The sequence below is a fragment of the Candidozyma pseudohaemuli genome (assembly GCF_003013735.1).
Source record: "Candidozyma pseudohaemuli strain B12108 chromosome Unknown scaffold00005, whole genome shotgun sequence".
NCBI lineage: Eukaryota > Fungi > Ascomycota > Pichiomycetes > Serinales > Metschnikowiaceae > Candidozyma > Candidozyma pseudohaemuli.
The window spans coordinates 500233-521336 of NW_020194439.1; the positions used below are offsets into that span (position 1 = coordinate 500233).

General features: G+C 50.2%; 5 protein-coding genes across 5 annotated transcripts; 2 read left to right on the forward strand and 3 right to left on the reverse strand.

Moving 5' to 3' along the window:
• Positions 1–889: 889 nt before the first annotated feature.
• Positions 890–3214, reverse strand: C7M61_002661 (uncharacterized protein; the record flags this gene model as incomplete). Its single annotated transcript, XM_024858028.1, has 1 exon — positions 890–3214. One exon carries the CDS (start codon positions 3212–3214, stop codon positions 890–892), a length of 2325 nt encoding a protein of 774 aa, XP_024713954.1.
• A 5929-nt stretch (positions 3215–9143) lies between these two features.
• C7M61_002662 (uncharacterized protein) lies at positions 9144–10226 on the forward strand (the record flags this gene model as incomplete). Its single annotated transcript, XM_024858029.1, has 1 exon — positions 9144–10226. The coding sequence occupies one exon, from the start codon at positions 9144–9146 to the stop codon at positions 10224–10226; it is 1083 nt and encodes a 360-aa protein (XP_024713955.1).
• Positions 10227–10329: 103 nt separating this feature from the next.
• VAC7 (Vac7p) lies at positions 10330–13068 on the reverse strand (the record flags this gene model as incomplete). Its single annotated transcript, XM_024858030.1, has 1 exon — positions 10330–13068. The coding sequence occupies one exon, from the start codon at positions 13066–13068 to the stop codon at positions 10330–10332; it is 2739 nt and encodes a 912-aa protein (XP_024713956.1).
• Positions 13069–13506: 438 nt separating this feature from the next.
• On the reverse strand, positions 13507–16464 carry PFK26 (Pfk26p; the record flags this gene model as incomplete). The annotated part of the gene is made up of 1 exon (XM_024858031.1): positions 13507–16464. The coding sequence occupies one exon, from the start codon at positions 16462–16464 to the stop codon at positions 13507–13509; it is 2958 nt and encodes a 985-aa protein (XP_024713957.1).
• Positions 16465–19173: 2709 nt separating this feature from the next.
• On the forward strand, positions 19174–21018 carry C7M61_002665 (uncharacterized protein; the record flags this gene model as incomplete). Its single annotated transcript, XM_024858032.1, has 1 exon — positions 19174–21018. The coding sequence occupies one exon, from the start codon at positions 19174–19176 to the stop codon at positions 21016–21018; it is 1845 nt and encodes a 614-aa protein (XP_024713958.1).
• Between the last annotated feature and the right edge of the window lie 86 nt (positions 21019–21104).

Consider the following 21104-nt stretch of genomic DNA (forward strand, 5'->3'; position numbering starts at 1 on the left):
GGCGGAAATTGCTAAAAGTGAGCCGTGGGGGATAAAAAAAGTCCAGAGTCCCTGAAAGCCCCTTTTTTGGATATGCAGCAAAAGAGGTTTATTTAACTCCGGGAAGTTGCATCCATTCATAAACTACCCTTCCTCATCCCGGTAGTATCCTCACCTCCGTCTGTGCATGATTATCAACATCTCCTCCACCCCAGAATCACAAAATTTTCTTTAGGTTCCCCTCCTCAGGCATGTAGTTTTTGTGGAAAAGCTTACCGATGACACAAAAACATGATCGTAATTCCACCCCGTTTGGGTTCTTTGTTGATCGTGAAAACTGTGGCTCCACACTGAAAAAGTAGCGATTTACGAACGCAAGAATACCGATTTACAGGGCAGTGCGTTACAATTGAGTTTCAGCCGTGCCGTCGCAAGTCAAAAGTTTATTGGTATGCAGCAGCATAGACGAGGCACATATGGCGTTGTGATCGGAAGTCTAAACGGAGATCTTTAAGGTTTGACGGATTTCGGCCGGAAATAAGGTTTGGATTTTCGGGATTGACGGGATGCTGATAAGGAAACGGCACTGGAGCCACTCGAGATAAGGATACTAAAGTTTATTGGATTTTGACAGAATTTAAAGTTACGGCGAAAGCTTATTACGGTTCTGTTGGATATGCTAAATACACCGATAACGGGTTTGTTCAAATTCATTGCAAACAATAGATAGCTACTTGAAGTTCGGTCAACTTTTGTTCTTCCTTTTTTTTTGGTTTTTGTTTTTGGTTTTCTTTTTTTTTTTTTTCTTTTATTTTTAATTATCGACGAGACTGCCAGAGCCCCGTCGTTCTATGGTTCATAGAGCGTTGAGTTCGTGACCCAGCACCCTGGGAACTTCCTAGTATCCACATCAGTAGTTGACAACATCAACATGCTCTTCCTCACTGTCGTCGGAGGCAAACTCCCGTCTCTTCCAGTGTCTATGGATCATCTTCAACGAATGCCCGGCAGATCCTGATCCAACCTCAGAAGCCACGCTGAAGAACTTCTCCACAGTCTTGACATCCTCTGCTTTCACCACATTAAGCCCAGCGACCAGCACAGGCCATTGCACCATAAGAGGGGCGTACTTGAAAAGCACAGGTTCTCCATTGGGTGACTCAACAAACGACACGAGATCAAGAAGCTTGTGCGTCAACTCTTGCACTGGCACCAGGTCGTGAGCCACACCAAGGAAGTCTGTCAAGATTGTAATGAGAGCTGCCAAACAATAGGCTTGTTGGGAGATGTCCAGCCAGCTGACGATTTTTCTGGTGCTTTCAACAGTTGCCGAGTCGAGTAGGTAATTTTGAGGGATAACGCCGTTAGGGAAGTCGTCTGGAGACATCACGGTGGAGGTTGAAAAGAAAGTCTTGTTGCGTTCTCTCTCAAACTCACCCAAAAGACGAATGCACTCGGTCGACTGGATGGAAATGTCTGGAATCTTGCCTGCTCCAGAAACAGCACCAGGGCTCAGATCAGTAGTGGAAACACCATCGAGGCTCTTCTTGCGACCTCTATTGAGAAGCTTAATGAGATCTCTCAAGTGGGGCACACAGTCGTTGTGGTAACCACCGATGAGGTTGAAGCCATTGGGCAAAATTAAGCCAAGCTCGGTGAGCACCTGAACCTCGTATGGATCAGCGTAGTTGAGCAAAAGATCAAGCTCCTCATCAACATGGACAGTTCCACCAAGCTTCAGGCCCAAACCAGCCAAGATCTCAAACGAAACAAACCAGTACTTGCAAAAGATCAACACCTTCAGCTTGCGTGTAAGCGGGCGGTTCTTGTTGTGTTTCAAAAGAAGGTCTTTGGCGCCCCGGAGATGTGGTCTCCAGTTTTGTTTGGCATTGACAGCGTTGGAAGAGGTCAAAAGAAGCACCGTTAAAAGAACCGCCTCGATGTTGGACACCAAGGCCAAGCCGTTTTTCCCAGCATCCCCAAGAGCCGGTCCGAGGAGCTTGAGACAACGCAGGAGGTACGAGTAGTAGGCCTGTTCATCGTCTGGATTCGCCAGCTTGGAAAAGACGGATCTGGCACCTTGAGCCAAAACAGCCGCCAAAAGGAAAGGCTCCTTGTGAGCACATTTGAGCAAAATGTCTCTGGCAGGATTAAAGAAGGACCTGGCCGAGGCATCGTAGGCGTTGAAGGGCAAGATGATGTTTGCAAACTCACGGTAGAACTCGTGCAAAAACGCCTTTTCCGTATGCTTCCTCACCTCTATGTACCCGAGCGGCAAGTTTCTCGGTATGTAGTCGTAGTAGTTGCCCTCGTTGTCTTCTGAGGTGGGGGTTGGCGGCGTCGGCTGCAGCTCCAGGTCCGTTTTGGGCTCGTAGTTGACGTCGTAGATCATGTCCAGCACAAGATTGTTCAAATCCGCCGCTAGAAGCGTGAGGTCCAGCTGGTCGTAAAAGGCTAGACCGTCAAGCGGCTGATCATCGTGTTCCGGAGGTTCCGTCGTGGACGAGGCAGTCGCTGAAGATGTGGCTTCAGGACGGTTCACAGGGGTAGGAAGCCGTATGGGCTTGTGGTCCCAGGCACCATTCAAGGCGTTGCTCTGGCCGTTTTGGAAATTGAGCCCGTAGCCATTGAAGTTAGGAGCGCTAGGAGCAGCAGGGGCGTTGTGTGGATATAGGTAGCCATTGAGGCTGTTTGGAGCACTCGGGGCGTTTTGAGGATAGAGGCCATTTTGATATGTGGAGCCGCCGCTAAGCGGGCTTTGGCCCTGGTAGCTGGGCCCATTTTGTGAAGCATAGCCATTTAGACCGTAGCCTCCGTTCACGGGTTGTCCAGTTAAGCTTCCATTGAGACCATTCATTCCGGGCTGACCGAGGCCATTTAGAGCAGGCGCATGCATGTGGCCGTTCATGCCCTGGTTGATTCCAAGTCCGTTCATACCGTGGCCAGGTAGACCTTGTCCGTACGGATTAGCGTCGCCGTTGGCAGCAGCCTCCTGGCGTTTCTGCTCCATCATGGCTTTTCGGCTCACACGAGCCACCTTCTCCCCCTTCAAAGGATACTCACATTCCTTGCGGAGCCTCGTGCACTGCCAGCAGGCGACTCTGCCCTGTTTGTTGATTTTCCTTATCGCTTCAGGGGGCGGGTTGATGAACTCGTCGCATTTGATCTTCCGTCTTTTGCACTCTTTGCAGCCGTTCTTGGAGTACTCGCTGCGCAGTCTGCGAGGGGCCGACATTGTAGATGAGAGTTGTTTTTGTTGTTTTTTTGGTAATTAGGGAAGGTAGTGGGGTGTTCGTTTCAGAGCCAAGTAAATGGGCCTTTGTGACACTTTTGTCTATCAAATGAGGGTTCGGGGTCAGCTGGGGTGATCTGACGACGAATTGTAGTGGCGATGGTCGATCTGGCGTTTTTGGCGATCCTTGTTTGTCCAGATGTCTTTTTGTATGCTGGGTTGGCGAGTTATCACGGTACCGCAGATTCAGGATGATCTGTGAGTGACCGATAACAGATATGGATAGAAACGGATTTGCAGGCGTTTCAGCGATTTGATGATCTCCTCAGTTCCAGTTAACTATCTTCCCAGCGTCAGCCGTGCAAACCTGTCAAAATAAATCAACCTTATCAGCCGTAATAATAAACCGTTATCTTGGGAAGAGGCCTTATCGGCGAACGGAGAGGCGTTTGCGGGGGTGGGCGCGGGAGGCGCAGCGACTTCTAGAAGGTGTGGAGTTTATAGGCTTGGGAAGGCCCTTTTTTGAAGAAAGAGCGGGAAAGTTAGAGGGACTCGCCTATATATATGTGGGATTCAGGCTGTGATATCCCGGCCTGTGGTTCTGGGGCCCGGTTGCTCTGCCTGCAGGAGCGACGAAAAAAAACCCTTTGATGGTTGAATTGGGGCCATGCACGGCCTGCATAGGGAATGAAACGTACCTCTATGCATCATGCAGCTTAGATGGCGTACCCGCGTCCCCAAACTGCCCTCGACCGCCGGGGGTGACTGTGCATGGAACCCGCTGAGGGGCGTTTTGGGGGACACTTTCTTGATAATTTCGGTAACGGCATGATGTACTACTTGCATATGACGCCGGACGATCGAGGCCGTTGGGGCAGTAACAGCACAAGCCGCCCGTGGGTTGCAGCTTAATCCCGCTAACTGAGCGGGCTGGCGGTGCGCCCGTGGCGGGCGTGGAAGCTGTAGCCTGGGAATGACGTATAAATGGGGTCACGTGACCCCCACGTGGCGGCATTCCCCAAGCGGCTGATCGCCCATAATAAAGCCGGGCTTCAATCAAACAAAGCAAAACCATTCAAAACCAGCGTTGAAGTCTGAACAGTGACGAAATACAGCCAGTATATCTTGCAATGCACATCTCCAGATCGACAAGCCAGCATGCAGATACGGTGACAGGTTTCTGTCTGCAGGACGGCCCTCCACTAAAAGGTAGGGAGGTTCCGGAGGACGGTGCGACTATTCCGAGGGCAGATCGCAGAAACTCGAGACGGCTGCGTGCAGGTTTCAGCCTCGTCGAGCCCGCCTAGGCAAGGTGGTAGTTTAGCCGCGGTAAGCCCCCCCTGAAGGCAGCCCTCGAAACTATGGAGTTCAGTGCCCTCGGAAGTGCCTCCAAATAAAAACCCTCTAAAGGCATGCACCGCGCGTACAGGACGGCTGAGAGACTATTCGCTTACCTGGAAGTGGAACAAAACCAATCCACCCAATAACCTAGTAGCACTGTTTGTAGCAATAAATCCGTAGCTTCCCCCCCAACCTCCTCTAAGATCTTCTGCCCACTTCCCCAACACGGACACTGCATTCCGACCAATCGAGCAATTCTCCAAATACCCGCCAAACCCCGTTTCAGACCATTGTGGTGAAACTAAACGCATTTGTGTAAGTCTATAACGTAGAATCCCGCATTGGCAGCTATTGGCGGCCTCGGTGTACGAGACACAATGCCGGCTCCACAGTTGAGCGATTTAACGCCCCCATTATGTCCAAGATCGAGGGTCTGTCCATTATCCTGTCATAAATGGCTACTCAATCTGGTCAAACTTTGCCAGAAACGTGAGGAGAGAAGGACGGGAGGGAAGGTGAAGGAAGCGGAGGAGGAGAATAAAGAAAGTGGCGAATTACGATTAAAGAAAGCAAAACATGATTAGTGCACCAGGTGAAACACATTTTGGGGCTCCACCACTTTGTGTCTCAGTCAACTCGGCTATCTGATTGTATGGTTGCAAACTGCGATACCTACGTGAAAACCAGCTCTGTACCACGTTTTCAAGCAGCACCCCATTGTCACGAAAACTACCGCTCGCTTACGGATCTGGAGCATTCCGAAAACTTGCAGATCTGATCAACCAGAAACCACCCTCCACTACAAGTGACAATTGACACCGTTTGAGCCAATGGAAACACAGGATAACCCCGTTACTCTCGAGATGACGTCGCCATTTCAGCCCCGTGGCTTACTTTGACACAATTCATTTGCGCCTGCAAAAACAGCAGCCTCTTTCCGCTTCCTAGTCAACCGTACACCCCTCCACCCTAAACAGAAGCTTATCTGAGAGATCTGGCAGTTTATCCGCAAGACATATTGACTGCTTTGTGCGTTTTGGGGAGGTTCCACGTGACGGCCCGATCCGAGGGCTTTTGGTGACGCAAAACAGGCTACTTCTGCCGGGTCCACCGTGGCATCCTGGCTTCCATTCTCGAGCCTAGATAATGCAGACAATAGTGCTTGGGGGATGTTTACCCGGGGACAATCCACACTACCACCGTGGTGGTGACCAGGGGTGGAGGAGGCCGAAAAACGCTCAAGAAACCGAAATTTCATGAAAACGGTGGTTGCAATTTTCCCGGTTTTTGCCGGCTGCATCCACACTTTTAGCACTGCTGTAGCAGTGGTTCTACCACCAAACGGCTTCTGATAACACCGCCCGTAAACATCCGCCTCTTTGTCTTCGGAGGCTTTTGTGGCGATCGGTCCTGTGGGTTTTCGTCATTCATGGGGTCCTTGGCATACTCGGCGAGATACCGGCGGATTTGAACGTACAAGCAAAAACTGGCTAAACATTCTCCCGACCTGCCGCCCCTCTTTCGTGGCTTCCATACGTCCGGCCTGTCGCCAGCAAAGATGAGCAATTTTCCCCATCCACAGTTCCACCGTAGCACATGCCGGGACTGATATGCTGCAATCTCGTGAAAACCTTCCCTCACATGCGCGCCAGCGGATAAACCTCCCAAGGATCAACGGTGACGTGCTGCACCTGGCCAAATCCGGCAGCATCTCCGTCTAAGCCTTCCCCACCGTTCTACTACCAACCAGGCGATTTAGCTTGACTTACCTGAGGTCGTTTTGTAAGCTTTTAAAAATTCGAGGCATGCACGGCGCAAAGGCACGGACTATGACGCTCAGGCAGGTACCAGCAGCCCTGGGTCTCTAAAACCCCCGGAAAAGAAAATCCGCTGCATTATCAGCTTTAGCCCTGCGTCCCATTATCTGGCTTCTGGGTTGGCATTATCGGGGAGCCTCCGGGGGTTCTCCCCGCTGCAGCTCACAACCAGACGCTATCTTGCGGGATTCCGACTTTTTCGAAAAAAAGGTCACTTTTGTCTTTCGCTACACCTTACTACGCTTTAGTGGTCGTACATCCATGTGGCTCCAGTCAGGGTCTGGGAAGTCACAAAGGCTTACATTTTGTAAATAGTAGTAAATTTCTAGATTTCAGTGCATCGAGGAAAATACGTATTTGCAGCAATGGCATTATTAGCTTAAATCTCTCTATCCACTCAAAGCTCAATCCCTCAAACCTCCAATATTCAAAGAAACGCCGGGAGCAACCGCTTCGCTAAACCGGAGCCCCCCGCTTTGTGACTCTTGCCTCGACGTCTCGCTTACCCACTTCGCTTACCCAGATTCCCCGAGCTCTCCGTCGTTCGTAACCACTCATAACCTTTCGCCAAGTGCAACTGAGACACCTTATCGCTTGGCCCACGAGGGAGCAATACTTATTGAGCCGTTGCGGCTGGCGTTTTGACCATTGGACCAAGAAACGCTCGAGCCGCTTGGGCTTAATGGAAACGGTCATTTTGTGATTCAGCCAAGAAAGCCAGGCTTGAACAGGGAAAGCCCAATTCGGATGTGGAGGACGTAGAGGACGTAGAGGTTATTGCAACATCAGCGGTACGTCTAAAAGATCACTCGATAAAGCTTCGTTCTTCCTTTCTCTCTGCAACTTTTTGTCCTTCCCTTCGGGGCAACACCCTCGGCTGTACCTGAACAATATCGTTCGACCATTGATGGTGCAAGATTCCCATTTTGCTGGCAACGTTCCACAAATGAAAAGCACACCGTGTCGCTTCTGCCGGGGCCACAATAGCGTGCTGTGAGCCACAAGATCACGCTGCTGGGCGGATTCACAAAATCGACATTCCGTGATTCACGAAACCGAGATAGTATCATTGTTGCACAATGCTGGCCAGCACGCGACCAGGCGATTGTTGGAGCGTTTTGTTTGGTTTGGGAAATTATAAAAGAGACGCTGCTTGGGGCGTTTTGTGGAGATGCTGGCGTGGAGAAATGGAAGGTGAGTCAAAGCGGGTCATGTAGAGGGGACTGACTTTTGCCAACCATACATTGAGGCAACAATTGGCAAGGGCTAATGCGGTATGACGAAATTGGCGGCTATGCTGGGGGGATGGTTGGGTTACTGGTAGGGTTGGGCCCAATCTGGTAAGGTTGGGTTGGACAGGGTTGGTTGATTTTGGGGAGAAGTCGGGGTCTCAGAGAGGGCTGTTTTGAAGGATATTTTAATTTAGGAAGTTTCAGGGAGTTCAGGGATTTGGGGTAGTTCAGGGGTTCAGGGAGTTTGTGTGTTGAAGGGGAGATTGTGACAGAAGGGTGCCCGGATTCGCTTTGGTTTACGAAATGGCAGGACGATCTTGACCAGCAGGCTATGAACGACTTGAAAGGGAAGAGACCCAGATCTCTGAATTGATTTTTGATTTTTCCTGAGGCCCAGATAACGGCTCTAATTGTCAAAATCTCGAATTAATTCTTCCTTGGGGATGGTACCCATCAGTGTGTTTAGCACAACGTTCAACCACCAACAGCAACCTGAATCAGCCAAACGACTACACTATAAGAGGGCTTTTAAGGCACTCTTTCCCAAATTGAAAAATTCAGCCTTTTACGATACCACTTTGGTTGTCGGTGACATAACTCTGTTGAAATGCTGATCACTATAGGATTGAGACTAGATCTGAAACCCCTACCCTTTCCACCATCCAGCCATCCCACCAGCCATTCCAAAACATCACGAAAGCAGCAAATTCAAATTTTTCGTCATCATGACTCCCCTCCACTCCACTTCCTCCCTCGAATATCATGACTTGACCAGGAAATTGTACCCCCACCTTTAACCAGCCTACAGTTCACAATCCTCCTTCCCCATATTCCAAGCACCCACAAAACCTCCAAGCACTTAAAAACCTTCAAACTCCTCCCAACGCATTAAAATCCAATTCCCAAACCCCATAACCTCCTTTCCTCCCATTCCCTAAACCTCCCTGTCCAACTCTCAAAACCTCACCCCAAACTCCACCACGTCAACACAAAAGCGACCAAAACTCTCCCTCCCCCACCCCTCCTCTTCTGCCATAGCCCCACCTCTCCATGCTCTTCTTGCTACTTCTCCTCCTTCTCCTCTCGGCCGTCCTCGCCCTGGCGGCCCTTGCTAACCGAAAATCAGCCATTCCAGGCGCCCTCCATCTACCCACTTTCCCCATAGTCGGCCACGCTTTTCTCGTCCAGAACAACCCGGCCAGGGCGTTCATGGAATGGTCAAAAAAATACAACAGACCGTCCTTCGTAATCCGCCTCGGAACAACCCCGGTCCTCGTGGTCAACTCGCACAGACATGCCTCTGAATTGTGGATCCGCCATTCTCTGGCTACAGGCTCCCGACCGGTGTTCCACACATTTCACAATGTTGTTTCGGCGACCCAGGGGTTCACTGTTGGTCTGACGCCGGCAGGAGCTTCTTGTCAACGGAAAAAAAAGTGTATTGGAAAGCAGCTCTCTCCACAGATAGTGGGACTGGATTGGGCAGCCAAAATCGTCCACAGACAGTCTGCCAAAACCGTACAGCATCTTCTTCGACAGAGCATGGCCCGGTTTGGCTGCAGAACGCCGTACGACGATTGCCTGCTTCTCCGTGATGCTCAGTACTTCGTTCTAGGCTGCGCTTTGGAGTACACCTATGGAATCCGCCTTGAAGCGTATGGAAAACACCACGATTTGGCCAATACCGTTGTGGAAACGGAAAACCAGATCATCCGGCTCCGGCTGCCGCTCGCCAACTACCAGGACTACCTCCCTGGCGTTCGAAAACTTGCCTTTTCCACCAAGGCAGAAATGGCTGCAAAATCGAGGGACCAGTACATGGACGAGTTTTTCCGGGTTTTCCAGCGTAATTTGCAGAAAAACCGCCCCGACGCCGCCCTGTGCCTCCTAGGACGAGTATTCACCCAGCCCGGCCGCCTTTCCCTGGCTGAAACGAAGAGTATCTGTCTCACCATGGTCAGTGCGGGTTTGGACAACATCGCCTTGAGCTTTGACCATCTTATGGGCCACTTGGCGACGCCAAAAGGGTACAAAATGCAAGAACGGCTTTTCAAGGAGCTCACAAAAATTTATGAAAATTCCTCGGCGGCGTGGGACGGCGTGGCGTGTGAAAACACCTCCACATACGCTCTAGCGTTGATCCACGAAACCATGCGCTTTTTCACGGTTTTGCCGCTATCGCTTCCTCGGGAAACAACTAAGGATGTTCTTTTCGACGGCATGTTGATCCCCAGCGGCACAATTCTCCTTATGAACGCCTTTGCAGCGGACCACGATGAGGCGGTTTTTGAGAACCCATACGAGTTCATTCCTGAACGGTGGATTGATGAAAACGGGAAAATCGTGGACGAAAAACATCTTCGTCATTTTGGCTTTGGAGCAGGTTCGAGAAAATGCTCCGGAATCGCCTTGGCCGTCAAGGAGTTCTACGTTTTGCTTTGTCGAATGGTTCTCGTTTTCCACATCAAAAGACCACTCAGTGCCTCGGACGAAATGGAAATGGATCCGTTCAAAAACAACCTGTGTCCTTCTGCAACGTCCTTTGAACCAAAGGAGTTCAAGGTCTGGCTCAAACCTCGTTTTGCAGACGGTTTTGGCGATCTTCATAGTAAGATTTTCCAGTAACCAGGGTGCTTTCACCCCGGATAGATGCCATCATCTCAGAGAAGTAATGCCTACGCCGAGTTAACATAACCCATGTAAATCCTATTTGCCTAAATTAGGCTGCCTAAATTAGGCCCTGTGACGTGTTGGGGTCAATGAAACTGACCTTGTTCACCGTCGCCGACTTCTCGCTGCTGGACAATGGCAACTTGTACTTCAAGACACCCCGCAAGATGAGATCAAACGGATGCTTCCGGATGACTTCCCACTTTTCCGAGTTGTCCGGAGGCGTCTCTGTTTCGTCGTACCCGCCCAAGCTCTTCTGCAAGATCGCCGAGTCGATACTTCCTGTGAGGTTTCTTCCGGGCGCCACCAACTTGATCTCTCCAGACTGCTGCTGGTAGTCACGCTGGAAGAAGCTTCCTTGGAAATCCAACATCGTCTCGAAGCTGGTCACGCTGCCGAGAAGCACCGTCTCCACCGAGTCCTTGGCAACTCCAGGGTCGGGGTCCTGGACGTAGCCACTTTTGGCGAAAATGTCAATCTCAATGTCCTCGATGGAAATCGTGAACCAGCCGGGGTTGAGCGCTTCAACGACGACATTGAAGAGCAACTCGTCTTGACTAACAAGTGCGTCCTCGACACCCACGATAGAAAGATTGGAGAGGTCCTTGGTGGACGCGAGAAGGAAACCCAGCACGAAGCCAATGGCGAGAATCATCAAGATGCTCACCATGGTGTAAACGAAGCTCTTCAAGCATCTCACGTGGCCGCCTTTCATGCTATCGCTAGACACCTTCCGGGGTAGTCTAAAGTGTGTGTTGCTCGGAGAGAGCTTATTTCGGCCATTGAAGAAAGACTTGCTTTGTATTTCGTCAGGGCTCTCCATGTTCGCTTCTTCGTCGTAGTTTTCAGGATCAAAGTAGTACTTCTGGTCCAGGTACGGGAAGGGATAGATGTTGTTGCCCTGCGAAGGTCCCCTTGTGTTTCTTGTGGGCGAAGGGAAGCCCATTGACGCATACCGCTTGTTGTTGAGCAGCTGCTGCTGGCGAGGACCAGGGTTGGACAAGTTCAACGAGCGGTAGTGGGTCATTCTGTGATGATTATTATTGAGCAACGACGCCGTGTCGTTGAGGTGGCTGCCATTCTGGCTGTTGTAGGGAAAGCGAATGTTGTTGTCGTAATAAATTAGGTCGTCATCGAAATCCTCAATGTCGATGTCGTCGGGGATGATGCTGTAGCGGCGAGGCTGGGCGCCTTTCTTATCGAACAACTTGGAAGTGGTCGAGCGAAGCTTCAGCGATGTTGTGGAAGACCGTTGGTTTCTGTCGGAGCTGCGGCTGGCCAAGTGATCCTCTGGCTTAGCGCTCTCCGAATTCTGAGTAACGGTGTTGTTGAAATCAGTACAAACCAGCGCAGCGTCGCCTTGGTACGACACCTCGTCACCCATGATTCCGTCTTCGAAACTGTAGCGGTCACCATTGACGCTGGGAGCCACAGGAGAGTTCAAAGACAGCCCAAAGTTCTGATTCGAGGCTGCGTAACGTGGTGATTGGTGAGGATGAATGCTGCTTTTATCGTGATTGACCAAGGAGTTCGAACTGGACTTGCGGCCCGCCTTGTGAGTGGTCGACTTGTTCTGGTCAATGTATGGGTTGGCGTACAGATGGACATCGGAGTTGGAACCCAGACCCAGTCCGTAGACGCTCATGACGTTGGGTTGTTGAGGCTGTCCACGCAAAGCCGTGGTTGAAGGAGGTGTGGTATTGGATGTCCCGACGGTGCTTCTGAGATTCCATTTTGACGACTGGACAGAGTGGATCAGCTCGGCACGAGGAGGCGCCGAAGGCGCTAGTTGAGTATGCTGTTGTTGGTTATTAGTGGTGTTCTCGTCGCCGAGCTCTTTGCGTGCTTCCACCGACGGACTGTGGGCTATCAGGCCAAGCGGCGTAGGGTTTCTTAGGCTTGCAGCGGCACTGATATTGTCTTGAACGAGAGAGATCCCCGTGGGAGGCTTGTTGATGTCGTTGTCGTCTGGATGTAGAATAGCGGGTCCTGCAACGCCACCGCCGTTGCTGCCGTCGAAGTCGTTATTGCTGTTTTCGTAAACGAACGTCTCGTCGCTGTCAGACGTGTCCACGTCGTCTACAGCAGAGGCGAGCTTAGCAGCGAAAAAGTCGGTTCTGGTGGAGTTCTGCTTGGCGATACGCTTTTTCGTCTTGGTTTTCGTATCTTGCTCCAGCTTCCCGTTCACAGGCGGCAAGCCCAGAAGCGGTGTTTCTGTTCGGCTGTGCCCTGGCGGATGTAGATGTTCATCGTTACCGTTTTCGCCCTTGTCATTGGCTCCACTGTCGGCCTTGTCGTCCTTCTCCTTCTCGGCCTTCTCCGAGCTCACGTTACCTGGAAACGTAGCGTGCTGAGGCAGCGTAGTCACGATATCCTGGATCAAAGCGGGATTCCTCGAGTCTGTCTTGTTGTTAATGATCCGCTGCTTCTCCTTCAAAGACTTGTTCAACTTCGACAAAAGCTGCTTGTTGATCACGCTGGGACCCTCGGCGACATTAGCAGAGCTGTGGTTAGCCAGAGAACCCTGTCCCGTGCTATTTTGGCTTCCAGAACCGCTAGAAACTTGGGGAAAACTGGATTGAGCTTGTGGCGGCTGGCCTTGAGGCGTCAGCACACTGGGAGTTCCGGGAACAGCAGAAGAAACGCCAGACTCGGGCTGCGGGCCTGTTTTCGGTTTGGTTTCTGTGGATTCAGCCTGTTTCGTTGAGGCTTCCTCCCCACCAAGCCCCTGGTTTGGAGGGATGCTGATGGAAAGACGCCTGTGGTTTTTGGACAGCAGGGGTTTCTCCAGAGACATGGTTTGTTTGAAAAACCGCTTTTGGACGATTCAGGCTATTTTGGTGTATCCAGCGTTCTTGGGCTTGTTTAAGGTTTGGTCTTGCGGTTCTAGATTTGAAGCGTGAGTGTGGTGTACGGGTGTCTTTCCCCAGACCCCGGGTCGATTTAGGCAACCACACGGCTGAAGAGCAAAGGCTTAGGAGACGAGGTGGAAGAGTCAGAAAAGAGGTCAAACTTGCCAAAAGTGAAGCGTAATTGGTGGGCGGGCTCGTTCGTGATGTGTCGTGATGATTAGTATATCGCGTTTTGCAACCATTGTCCTGGGTGGCTTCAAGATAGCCGAGGAGGACAGCATGACTTGGCGAAATCAGGAGAATGGGACGTGATTTTTCGTGATTGGGGCGGCATCCTCGCACCCTTGGCTCAATGGGGAAAAGCGGAAATGGTATATTCGGGCTCAGGTTTGGCTGGCTCCGGGGTTTCTCAACTTGTTCAAGTCAGCAAGTTTCCTGGAGCTCAGCGAATTGACTCTGACGCCTTCGGTAAATGGAGTAGGCACGGCAGGCTCGTTGGTGCCTTCTCCGTTTCCAAGACTGATACTCTTGCGAAGAGCAGTGCTGCCGATCTGTCTTGGTACGGCATCTTTGTTGCCGGTTCTGCCGATGGTGGTTCTTCTTTGACCGTTCGAGCTGGGTGGAGCCGTAGGAATGACGGAGTACTTCCTTTCACGGAAGTTGACGCCGACCTCTCTCACGTTCTTCTGGTGTTCGGGCTCAATCTTCTTGAACCAGTCGGCATGCTCATCGTACTCGTACATGGCGTACTCTGTACCGTATGGCTTCAGCTCAAGACAGTACAACGTGTGCAATGGCACGTCCAAGTCGACAATGGACGACTTGTCCAAATTAAGGAAGTAGGCGAGAAGCACACGCAAAACCACTCTGTGCGAGACGATCAAGAGGTGATCAGTGGTTCTTTCAATCTCACTGATCACCGGACGCAAACGAACAAGGACATCGAGGTAGGATTCGCCTCCCACGCCGGGGTATCTATAAGTGAGCTTGTTTTTGATCCTGCTCTCGAACTCCTTGGGGTGTTTGTTCTTGATCTCGTCATAGGTCATGCCTTCGTACTTGCCTCCACCGAGCTCGTTCAACATACGCATGGCCTTGATGTGGTAGGCCAGCTCGTCAAAATAGCTTCCTGTCTCAACAGCACGGATCAACATCGAAGTCCAAACGCAGAAGCTTGGTTCGGTCGGGATGTGACCCACATTTGCCTTTTTGTCAGTAGCCGATCCGTTCTTGGAACCCTTCTTGGTACCTGCCAATTCGTTGAAACGCAATTCGAGTCTGGTCGAGAACTTCTCGAGCTGCTTCTTTCTAAACTCCTTACGCTGGTAGTTCAAGAAACGGGTAAGGGTCTTTGAGAAGTGCTGACCACGCTTTGTAAGCGAGGCGTCTCCACCAATACGGCCGCTAAGGTTATCAGTGCTCTCACCGTGACGAGTAAGCCAGATTTGTCTCTCGCACAAGTTGAAGTTCAACAAAAAGTAGACCGTTTGCGAGGCCAAGAAGCCCTGGACATTGTAACTCACCACCTTCTTACCGACGTCTATCATCTTCACGTACTGGAAGCCGTCGATCTCCTCTTCGGAATCGTCGATGGTTTCGTATGCCCTTTCGTAGTTCTGCAATCTGCCGACAAAATCTCTGAGAGCCACCTCGGGGTCCATGTCTTTGTAATCTGGACCAGACAACTTAAGACGAATGTTGGTGTCAAGGATAGCAGGATCAGAGCAGATGCTCTCCATAAAAAGCACCTTGAGTTCGCCCTTGGACCGCTCCTGGATTCTCTTGAGGACCTTGAGTCTTCTCTTCTTGGTGGAGTTCGTGGCATCCAAAATACCAACCGAACCCGGACCGTCAAGAACCCAGTTGAGCAAGTTGTCCAAGGTATCCATGGCCCACTTCTCACGAAGCTCGTTGGATGCCTTGTTCTCAGGATTGAAGAAATCAGCCATATGGGACGCAGATGCCTTGGTTTCTGGAGACCGGCCAGTGTGAGGCGATGGAGTGTTGGTATCAGGCAAAGGCTTTTGGGCAGGTCCAAGGATGTTCTCCTTGTCCATTCTTCTTGTGTTTCCCACATTGAACACTCTGCAGTCGTGTTGAAGCCAGTTCAAGTAACGAGTAAGTTTGTTTGTGATGTAGGATTTGCCTCGGGCGGGAAGCCCGACCATGACAATGACCAACTTGGAGCCCACATCGACAGAGGCAATGTGGCCGTCTGGAGATGTCTTGGACGAGGTCTGGCCCGGGATGTTGAGTGTGTATGCTTTCTTTGATTTTTGGAAGGGACTCAGGAGGAGAACGCTCTTGAGCTGCTCTATGGATGGAGATTTCTCAAACTGATGCTGGAGCTCGGGGGGGACATCCTGAAGAAGGTTCTGCTTGATCTCCGCAAGAATCTTAGCGTCTGCCTTCTTCTTCTGCTTCTCGGCACGCTCGCCCTTGCTCTTTTCCTTCTTTGCCTTTTTCTCCGACTCAACCGCCTGCTTGTCCTGCTCAACAGGATCCACAGTGAAGTCGGGCTTGATTTTGGGTTCTTGAGGAGCAGCAGGGGCAGAAGGTGCGTCTTTGACGTCTAGCGCTGGGATCAGCAGAGTCTTGACGCCCTTGGCCATTGACTTGGGCAGAATTGAGCCGCTCAGAGGCCTGGAAGCGTCAACCACCTTGGCAGAAACCGCATTCAAGTCCGCTAGGCTCAAGTGGGAGATGTTCTTGAAATGCCTCTTTTCCTCCTTTGCCAGCGGTTCTTCGCTCTCGCTTTCGCTCTGCTCCCGAGTCTCTGGAGACGCTACTCCAGAAACTATGGGCGTATCGGTAAGCGGTCTTTTGTTGAACTCAGGAAGGTTGAACTGGGAGTTCTGGTGAGAGAAGTACGCTCCTTCCAACAGCTGGGACTCGCCCATGGACGTGGAGGCGTGTGGATGGGACCGGAAACGCTTCAACGCCAGCAAGTTCGCTGCCAGAAAAGCCAGATGTGATCTTCCAGAAAGCCCCAGTCTGCTTTTGCTATTGGAATTCCGCTCATTCTTGGAATCCGTCTCGCCGTCGTCGTCGGCATCCTCATCGTCGGCATCCTCGTCGTCGGAATTCTCTAAAGACAGGTCACGAGACTCCTGGCCCAGCAGACCGGACAGAGTAAGGCCCAGATTGGCATGACTGCCCTGGTTACTCTTGGAGTTACTGCCACCGTATTTGTAATGCCCAAGCACAAGGTTGCCGTTTTCGTCAAAGGTCACACGTTTGCCCTTCAGCCTCAGATGCTGGAGCACAGCGTTGGAGATCAGGTTGGCACGTTCTCGTTTGATCAACTCAGCAAGGGAACTGTTTTCCTGGCCCTGGGACATATAGTTGCTTTTTCCGGATATTCAATGGAATCAGTGGGAAAAGGAGGTGTGTCTAGGTGATGCACAAAATGGAGGGTTGATTGTGGCCCGCGGGGTGTGTTTGGAACAAGTATGTGGTAACCTCTGCTAGATAGATAATGACTAAATTTTTGAGTATCTAGTGTCGATGTCCTGCAGAGAAGGCTCCGATAGCCACTGACAGCCCGGCAGATTACAAATTGTCGTGATGGGGGTGGTCAGGTGGCAGTGGCCGCAAAGCCCTTGCAGCTACTTAATTTCCTTAAGAACATAAAAAAATTTGCTTGTGCCCTTCAAGACCTGCCCTTTTCGAGCCTTCTCGGACTTCGCTCCGAGGGAGCTGATGTCCTGCATATAATCACGAACCGCCCAAAAAAATGGGCCCTGGAGCCACACCCACGCTTGGCAATGGCTGACCTAGACAGCAGAAGGGGCACATTTCTTGATGGTCATCGAGACGCCGCTGGGCAATGGCGCTCGGCCCACAGTGGTCCGGCGGAAACGGGCCGGAAACGGGTGCGTATATGCAGTACCACCATAAAGGGCCCCTTCATTTGCAGCCATTGGCAGCCAGCAGCCTCTCTGGGCCCAAAAGTAAACGGAGGGGTTTGTAAGGGCAATTCTATTTAAGTGGTGTCCACGTGCGAGAGGCACGTGCCAAGCCATGTGGAAGCCCTTTTTAACCTTCCACACAATGCTCGTAGTGCATCGCTTAGGGAGTACAATGGAGATATGGAAACTTCGGACGGTTTGGGCAATTTGGGGAGGGCGGTCTCCTGCGGGGCATTTTGTCAAATTGTCCGTCTAAGGTCTAGATGGTTTTGGCTTTTTCTGCAGAATTCGGCAGTGTTGTTTTGAAATAGTATGGGTGTTTGAAGAAGTCCGGTAGGTGATCGTGGGGTAGGAGGGGCTTAGTGAGCAAACGAGAAGATCAATACGTAAGGGTCTGGACAGATATGGGAATAGGGTTTGGAGGGTTGATTTTTGGGATTTTGATACTTTTTGGGATTTTGATAATTGAGTAGATTTTTGGGAAGGCCTGGATTTGGGGTTCTGCAATTGGCCATTATTCATGTCAGGGGCACTTATAGTGCACTTCTAGGAAGGTGCAATTAAATGCCCACGTTGTGTCATAATGGCCGTTGATTTTGTGGGTTGGAAAAAAAGGGGTTTCGAATTTTCATTTTGGCAGTCTAGATGAAACCGTTGTAATGAGGGCATTGTTCTCCCGAGGCTAGACCGTTTTCGACAATCAGCTGTCTTTCGTTCTGAGATTGGTCGATGAAGATTTCTCCCTTTTTTTATGTACTAGTCAGGCGAACCTTCTTTGATTCAACGTTGATCGAATTCCACTTTGGTTTATGCTATTTGAGCCTCCGCTGCTATAAGTTACTCAAAAAGTGGCCTACCTAGGAATATTAGACTCCTCAATTAACCCATCCGTTGCTTTAAGGTCGTCAAAATAGAGCACAAATTCTGAGGACTTGGATACCCATCTCTTTTATCCTGGAGGATTTCTCAAACCTTATTGGCTACTTCTTCCAAAAGCCTTACCTGTCCATACATATACCAACACTACCTGTCACTTGATCTCATGAACACATGCAAACTACTCTGTCTTTGCAGCTCGTCCATTGTAAGGCAATCTCTCGATTCTAAAACCACCATTAACTTAAAAAAGGCCAATGGTTCATAGGAAAACCTGACGACTCAATCAAATCCACAAGCAATGACGTCATAGTTGGTTATAGGCATAAGAAGAACACTACAGTTTGCAGGCCGTTTCATAAAAAGTCAGTATTTCGAATCAACCGGCAAACATACCTTAAGAATATCCGTGTATAGGAAGAGCTTATGGTATGAACTCTCCAGGGTAACTTTCCTGTATGCGTGGTGGTGATACTCCGAGACCTATCAGTACGAACCTACCATGCACTAACCGGTGATTGATACTTGATTTCTTCTGATGTATAAGTGGAAATTCAAGCATGTTCGGCCTCGGATCATGTGAATTTAGAAGTCTTGCTCGAATTGGCCTGAGACAAGATCGGTGCATCGATTTACCTTATAGCATCTTCCCTTATAGCATCTTCAACACGGCTTTGGAAGGTGCAAGCAACGATTTTCAGCATGACGAGTTTTGTTTGCAAGCATGAAGGAACGGAGTCCTTCGTATACGCCACTAATAAAGAAAATCTCCGCTGCATTCTCGTTGTTTCCCGTTATGTTCGATACATGCCTCATTTCGCTCTTTTAAACCTACGAGTTTGGGATAAGGCAAAGTCAGAAAGCCATTTTTCAACAACAAGGAAAGTCTTGGACGAAACATGACCGAAAAGCACTTATTTCACGCCTTCACTTCCACTCGTCTCTGTCCTCATTTCAGCCAACATCCAAGTGTGTTCTCCTCCTGATCACACTATGCTGAACTTGAAGCGGCATTACATTTTGCACAGAACTGCCGTAGAAGGTTGTGATGACGTGAAGTCAACCCTGCTGTTGGTAGACTTTTATGAGGAAGATAAAGAAAAAAAGACGACTTTTCTGTTGGACGACCTAAGATTCATATGGTTTCCTAAGAATGGAGGATGGAGGAAGATGGATCGTCGAAATCGATATGTCTCTCACACAACACGTAAATATCGCGTTCGTGACGCGTACTTGGAGGTAACCGAGGTTGTGCTCGATAGGATGGATGATGGTGATGTTCATGTTCGTGAGGTTACACCCGAACGTATCGATGGCCGGGGCTGTTGTCCGGAGAAACAATATTATAAAATCCGCCAACACAAATGCCTGGAGATTAAGGACTTTCATACAACATCTTGGAGGAGAAGAGCCCACGTTCCTGACACTGACACTGACACTGATTACTTCGAGTCTATGGAAAGAAAGCGTCAGAAAACCTTCATAGAGTACAGGGAATGCTATCCCTCAGACGATCTGTTTTGGTATTTTCGGTCCAACCAGAATGCAAAGGTTGGCAGATGCGTCATAGGTTACGGACATGCCGCCTGTGACATCGACATGGATATTGACGTCCATGTACTTCCAAAACCCAGTAAGGTCGATGTCCACAACAAGTCTTTCACTCTTGAAGCATCTTTGCTTCCTCCATTGGCATTTCCGCTGACGGTAAGATATGCTAAGCCGGTGGTCGTTCCGGGTCAACAAATCAGTGAATTCCTTTGCTTAAAAGCCCGCTTCGAAGAAAGCCCGCCTTCATCTTTGCGCCTCGTTGGCGTAACGGCCAAGGCTATTGTGATGTCAAGCTCATATCCCAACTGGTTGCAGCAATCCACCCGTATGGCAACATTGCTCGACACTGATGATAAGGTTGGACAAAAGCTTGACACTCTGCTGCGGACAGTACAAATTCCAACCTCCAGCTTCTCGTGCAAGTTTCCAAACTGTTCGGGCACTTTTGTCTCTTACTGTGCAGCAACATCACATGCCCTTGAAGTGTCGGTCACCTTATGGAGTCCCGACTGGCCATTTTCGAAGCTGGGCACGACAATTTTACGTATACCAGTTGCATTTAGGCCGTACGTTGCAGAGGCATGGAGGGAGAATCCCTTCCCGAACCCTCGTACAATGGTGGTTCTAGGCCAGTTTAGACGGAAGCATTTTCAGCCACACCTTGTGGCAGCAAAAGAGGTTGCCAGGTTGGCTGAGTACGACACGGTTTTGCTATCCCAGGAGACTCGTGCCACGCCTGAGAAAAACATTATGTGGACCACTACAATCATCACATATAGCCATCTAGACGCGACTGGGTCTCTGGCAAGGCAAACAGGTAAGATCGACTGGGACATGCCAGTACTGAATCACAAGCCCCAAATCGTACCCCAGCTTGAAAAAGCTCTGTGTTTTGCTCGCCCACGGGCAGAACTTGTTCACAAAACGAGTTGGGGTCGAAGCATGGCTCTCCTGTCACATTTAGGATCTTTCTTCAAAGAAGACTCTCTATATGATAAGGTGGTGTCTTCAAAGGGACTGGAATACAGGCAAGAGCTCGCAGCGTTAGTCGGGTTTCGCCCGCCAAAGAACCTTCCTCAAGGACCTGGTTTCAACATTGTGAGGCATCTGACGCCGATCCTGGACTTCCTCTGCATCACCATCGAATACCTGATGTATCATGAAAACTCGCTTTGCGCACCTGGTGAATGTGTGGAATTTGTTCGGCAGTTGGAACCATTCATGATCCGTCTGGTGACGGTCAGGGTCGTCATTGACGTCATGGTTAAGACAAAAGGAGGCTTGGTGCGTTACGATTCTTGCAAGCGAGATCTAAAGGAGCAAATATGGAGTGGTCGCAAAATTGTGAGCGAGTACATGGTGGGACCAAGACGTTTTTACGTTTGGCAATTACCCATGGACTTTTTCAAAGCGAATCTTCCTCATTTGCAACCAACTTTCATCACGAACTCCAAGGCGAGGTCGTACAGGCTCGAAGTTGATATCGAGTTGTCCCACCATTGGCCTCGCGGGCTTAGCTGTCTGATTCCCATCAGCGTGCTCTATGAAAAACCTTAGAGCATTGGTAGACTACTCCTTACCTCTTGGGTCAAGGTTAGGAACGACGATCATCGCAAAAAAAAAAAAAAAAAAAAAAAAAAAAA